Source organism: Panthera uncia (genome assembly GCF_023721935.1).
Source record: "Panthera uncia isolate 11264 chromosome B2 unlocalized genomic scaffold, Puncia_PCG_1.0 HiC_scaffold_24, whole genome shotgun sequence".
Classification (NCBI taxonomy): Eukaryota; Metazoa; Chordata; class Mammalia; order Carnivora; family Felidae; genus Panthera; species Panthera uncia.
Window position 1 is genome coordinate 4,445,983 of NW_026057580.1, and position 6,000 is coordinate 4,451,982.

At 39.5% G+C, this 6,000-nt stretch overlaps 1 protein-coding gene across 3 annotated transcripts in view; it reads left to right on the top strand.

The window, feature by feature from the left end:
- The window catches only part of BTBD9 (BTB domain containing 9), a 413,047-nt gene that overhangs the window by 325,642 nt on the left and 81,405 nt on the right, over positions 1-6,000 (top strand). For all 3 annotated transcript variants that reach the window (XM_049652736.1, XM_049652739.1, XM_049652737.1), the window contains exon 9: positions 5,455-5,562. In XM_049652736.1, coding sequence (XP_049508693.1) covers positions 5,455-5,562 — 108 coding nt within the window. The remainder of the gene's footprint in view (positions 1-5,454; positions 5,563-6,000) is intronic.

Consider the following 6,000-nt stretch of genomic DNA (forward strand, 5'->3'; position numbering starts at 1 on the left):
AGGCCTGCATTTTCATCATCTTATTTTAAGTGAACAGGACCAATTAAGCTAGAATCTTACGTAATTCTCAATTTTTGAGAAACGAAATTCAGTTGGTACAGCATGGGCCATGTGTCTTCCCAGCATGCACTCAGGTCCACAAGCCAAGCTCAGGAACCCCCTGTGTCCACCTTAGGGCTAGGCCAGAAACAGTTCTCTAAGAGGGAGGTTACTGTATAATGGACAGACATGCAAAGAAAAAACTAAAACTAAAAAACAAACAACCCATCACCTCTACTGCTGTCACAGCAAATTATAAAATGTTAGAACTGGAAGAGCCCTTAGAAACCGTTGAATCTAGATCTTTAATTTCACATGGGATGAAACTGAAGTACAAGTAAGTTAAGTGACTTGCCTAATGTCACTTAGTCAATACTCAGTAAGTATTTGTGGAACAGAAGAAAATTATTTCTAAAGAACTTAATTTCTCAAGATCTTTAACAAAGAATGGTCTCCAAACCTGTGAGGTCAGACTCTCTTTGATTTTGACCAAGAGATTAGAAATGGGTTTGATAATAAATTATGTTACTAATATCTTGGCAGTTCTCTTCTCTCAAGTTGCCTGCTTTTGCCCAAGCAAGGAAACATGGCAGCAGCAGGAGAGGTGACCCCAGGCCTTCCAGTGGAGTCTCCCACGAACAGCGGACAGTTAGAAACAGGCAAACAGACACTTGCTTCTGACCTAAAAGATACCAGTTCAGCGGAGAGGCTGTTGATCTCCACTGTTTAAACCTCAGCACTGTTCACAATCTGGCACAGAATTAATCCCTTAAGAAAGGGATGAAAAAAATGCCATTCAGCACAACATAGTTTGTCATCGCATGCATAATGCAGACTCTCCAATTAGAATGCTACAATTTGAAAACTTTCTTCACAGACTGATGAGAGAGCAATTATTTTAAAGAAGGGAAAACTCAGTCCACTGGGTTTGCCTCAAGTCACTTCTGACTCAAGCCGCAAAGACAGGAGTTTTGAAAACATATTCACTATTGAATTTTGTATCAAAACACCAGCAAGGAGAGCAATTAGTTGCTGTAAACCGAACCCCGGTAATCAATGGTATGCAGCCAGCCAGGGCATTTATGGAAGATGTAAGCAAAATCACATCTGCTAATCAATTACAAAAAGCCCAGCACTTCACTGCTTTTAAGGGAAACTCCACAATGAGTCTGAGGGAAGATGGAGGAGACAGTGTTTAATATCACCAGGCATCTCATGCAGTGCTCATTAGGTAGAGGGGTTCATGGCAACAGCTGAGTACAGACCTGATCTGCACCAATAGATCTTGGCCAGCAGCTTCCTTTATTCAGCCCCTTTTGAAAATAGCTTCTGATGTCTGGGTGGAGGTGTGTAGATGTAGGGGGATATGTTTAAGAAACTCTTCTCAGTTAAGGTCAGAGGGGGTGTGTCTGCCCTGGGCAAGCTCATCGGGCAAACATTCCTTGGCAGATTACAAATCAGAAGTATCTGTGTGTTGTTGCAGGTGCACAGACGTGGGAACAGACTTTGCTGGCAAGGAAAGAAGTGAGGGAGTTGGTGGGTTTTTCAATTGTGCCTTCTTAGAACAAAATTCCTCTCTGTGGAAAAAAAGAGATTGAGCCAATTTTTCCTGTAGTGTCCTTAGACTGTGCTTGCTTTTTTCAGTTGAATCAACAAAGGTATTTTCATGCCTGGCTAAGCCGAAATTCCAAGCAAATATGCATCCTGGCACATGAATTAGAATCTATCTTAAAAATTCCAAAGTGTAAGTGGCTTGATAACCTGAGATCCATCAGTGTCCCTTCTCTACTCAGGAGTCACCATGACCCCCCATTTCCAGCCCTCAGGGACTCTTAATAGAGGAATAGAAAGGAGATGTCTCAACCAGTGTGTGCATTTGGCTGCTGTTCAGAAAAAAGAATTTAGGCCAGGAGAAATTATTGAAGTAAAGATCGATAGAGTGAGCTAATAAAAATTAATATCTTCAGCATGCCAACTATGATAGGCAGCAGATTAATATCCGTCAAATATAGAGGGCATCTTGTAAGTCATTAACAAAAGGATAAATATAAGTAGAAAATGGGTAAAATGTTCAAGTTCAATGATAAGTGAAAGGCTGCAAATTAATGACAGAGATTTCATCTATCGAATTGGCAGTGTTTTTAAAGATAATACATGATTATCAGCAGTGACACACAGAAACAGGCATCTCTTATGCACTGCTGGTAGTATGAGTATAAATTGGTTCAGACTTTTGTTTAGGGGAAAGGGAGAAGCGTGCAGCTGTTTGGTAATCGCGTCGAGGCCTCACGTGCCCTGCTCCAGCTTCACCCACAGAAGCTTTCACAGGCAACAGTCATAGATGTAGTGTAAGGACGTTCATCACAGAGTTTTACTAGCAGTGTAATACTGTCACCTACCTAAATGACCACTAATAAGAAACCGATTAAATAATTTATGGGGCATCCATACAGTGAAATTCCGTGAAGCCAGGACGTGTGATGAGGAAGAGTATTTGATAGATACAAAAGAAACGTATTCATAATACGTCGTTAAGCGAAAGAAACAAGTTACAAGAAAAATTGCACCATGTCTATGTGTTTACACCTGGAATCACAGGTGATGTTCCTTTTAAAACAAACATTTGTCTCAGAACAAGTTGGAGGGCTTATAGGAAAAGCTACTATGGGACAAAATGTGTGCAACCTTAAAAATTCTTTTAATATCCTATTACTCCCAAGAATTTCTACCAGAGCATTTATGGTGCTTACTTATAACTGGTCTTCCTTTTTATCTTCTTCATATCCTATCTCCCACATCCCAGTATTTTTCCATGAAATATTTTGGAATCTAGTTACATTCTATCCCAAAAGGCTTGATTATTTTCATTTGGATACACTGGTAGAAACACTAACTCATGATTATCCAGAAGGATAGGGATTATCATAAAACTGGCTCTGCATCAATGATCCAAAATCCCCTTGAGAAAATAACCTCAACATTGTCTCCCAAAAAGCCTGTTACCAAGGCTGTTAAGTGAAGAGAATGATTAATTAATTTGAAGGGGTTTTTTTCTTGTTTTTAATCTACTCTGGCAAAGTTATAAGTTATTTCAGCCCAGAACATGTATGAAACATACACTATGAACAGAACCCATATGTTCAGAGTAGAATTTTTTAAAAAGAGAAAGATCAACAGTCTTTCTATAATCTTTACAAGAGCTAGACAAACATAGAAACAAAAATTACACTTTTACAAGTTACTCAACATGAATGTAAATTAACAAGCTAACTGCATAAAAGTGCTAAGAAACTAGAATAATATACAAGGAAATGACTAATGAGGGAAATGATTCGCTTTCTTACCAGGCAAACTGGTAAAGAGCAGAATTATTAGACACTTAAAAACAATAGGGTGGAATCCTGTCTGATTCATTCAGAGTACTTTGAGAGATTAAATACTCAGGTGAATTAAGGTGAATATTCAGATAGATTAAGGCAAACTCTGTTTCTGCTTTGCTTAAAAGATGAATTCCAAAATATTAGGTAGTGTGGGTTTAGTCATTGATAGCAAACAAAATTACACTTGAAAATAAGGAACAAAGGGTAAGGGGAAAGGGGAACACAGTGGCATTTCTGATCCCCAATAATAGCATTGTAGGTGACACTAAACTGAGCTTTGCAAGGGTGTTTATTGATTATAATCACAAGATTAAGGAGAAATAATATGAACTACTTTTGTAGAGTCATAGGTGGCAGGTTGTAAATTGGGACCCAGGCCCATAAACTGGGAGTAAAGAAGCACTTGGCAGAAGGATGACAGAAATGGGCTTTGGCCAGGATACCAGGTTTGATGAATCCCCTGTATCTGCCAACACTAACTGAGTATAGACACGTTACCCAACAGTGTTAAGCCTTACTTTCACCGTCTATAATTTGATGAGAGGGGTGCCTGGGTGGCTCAGTCGGTTGAGCATCTAATTCTTGATTTCAGCTCAGGTCATGATCCCAAGGTCATGGGATTGAGCCCCATGTCAGGCTCACTTGCGCTCACTCTCTCTCTCTCTCTCAAATTAAATATTTTGTATTTAGATGGAATATATAAATTAAATATATATGATATATATATATAATTAAATATATATAATTTGATGAGAAGAATAATGCTTGCTAAGGGGATTTTTGGAAGGATTTAATAAGATAAATTATATAGAGCACTTAACACAGGGACTGGTACACAGTGTGAACATTAAAGGTATGTTGACTATTATGATAATAATCGTCATAACAAATAAACATTCATTGAGTATAGGCTCTTTGAGACACTGTGCCAAGTATTGGGTATAGAAAGATCAAGAACACATAGGCTCTGCCTTTAGGGAGCTCACTTTCTGTTCTAGCTGGTGGAGGAAGCAAATGTGCATGACCAAATATAAAACAGTAAGATATCCTGTATGGGAAGGACTTTGGAAGCTGAAATCATAGAAAACAGTGGTCTCTCGTCCCTCACCACTGTGGCACTGTCAGAAGCAAAATGCTGGACCGAAGTCTAATCCTGTATTGCAATTCTTAGATCCTTTTTTCTTATTGTAGGTTTTAAATTGAGGAATAATACACATACAGTGCACAAATCTTTTATATATAGTACGAATGAGTATTTACTGTGTGTATACCCATGAACTACCACTCAGTCAGAGTCCTCACATTTCCAGCATCCTGGAAGTTTCCTTCATACCCTTTCCAATCATTACCTCTCCCAGAGGTAATCACTGTTCTGATTCCTGTCACCATGGATGAATTTTGTCTCTTTTGAGCTTCATGTAAATTAAATTACATAGTCTATGCTTTGGTTCTTATCTGGGCTCAAAAGGAGATAAGAAGAACAGAGCCAAAATAATCAATCTCTAAATAATAAAAAAGTTTTACTAATGAATATGTTTGCTTGTATCTCCAAATCAGATCATTATACTACAGCTATGCAAAAAGTCTGCTAAGAATGAGAAGGAATTTGAAACATGATAGTTAAGGTCATTGGGACTTACTAGTTACTACCAATTAGAAAGCATCCCCATGAACAGGAGTCTCAAGGATATCACTTTTGGTCAGCCCAGTCAACTGGAGATGAATCAGGAAGGAGGATTTGGGGCCATCTTCTCACCGATAAGCCAACCAAAGAGCTTTGACAGAGGCTGCCTGAGATTGGGTGACTTGTGAAATAAATTCCTAAAAAGACACTGCTTCTTCTTCAGACTGACTCCACCTCCTCCTACCATACTTTTGCTGGGATTCTCTTCCTTTTTCCAGTCCTGGAAGTGTGGTGGGGCAAAGGAGGCAGGGAGGAGGGGTACAGCAGACATGGATTCACTCATGCCCACAGCCTCAGAAAACAGCCAGTGAGAACATTCACAGCATTCTTAACGTATTTTTCTTTGTTCAGGTTATTACTTTGGGACTGTGATGATCGAAGCTATAGCTACTACGTTGAGGTTTCCACCAACCAGCAACAATGGACCATGGTGGCCGACAGAACTAAAGTCTCTTGCAAGTAAGTTACATCATTTCTCAGAATTTATTACAAGTTAAAAGAGTCTTATCTGATGAATTCAGAAGTTTCTAATGAAGATTTGTGGAATCACCAAATTACGTTCTTATTTGGAGGTTGAAAACATCCTAATGATCCTTCATTTCAATTTTGACTATTAAGTACTTCGGTGAGAATTTATATGCTCAAACAAACTTTCCTTATTTTGTGGTTTGAACTTGACTCTTGAAAGTGACATGTAGGGGCGCTTGGGTGGCTCAGTTGGTTGAGCGTCCAACTCTTGATTTCGGCTTGGGTCATGATCCCAGGGTCAGTCGTGGGGTCAAGCCCTGTGGAGCCTGCTTCGTATTCTCTCTCTCTCTCTCTCTCTCTCTCTCTCTCTCTCTCTCTCCCCCTCCCTCCCTCCCTCTCCCTCCCTCCCTCCCTCCCTCCCTCTCCCTC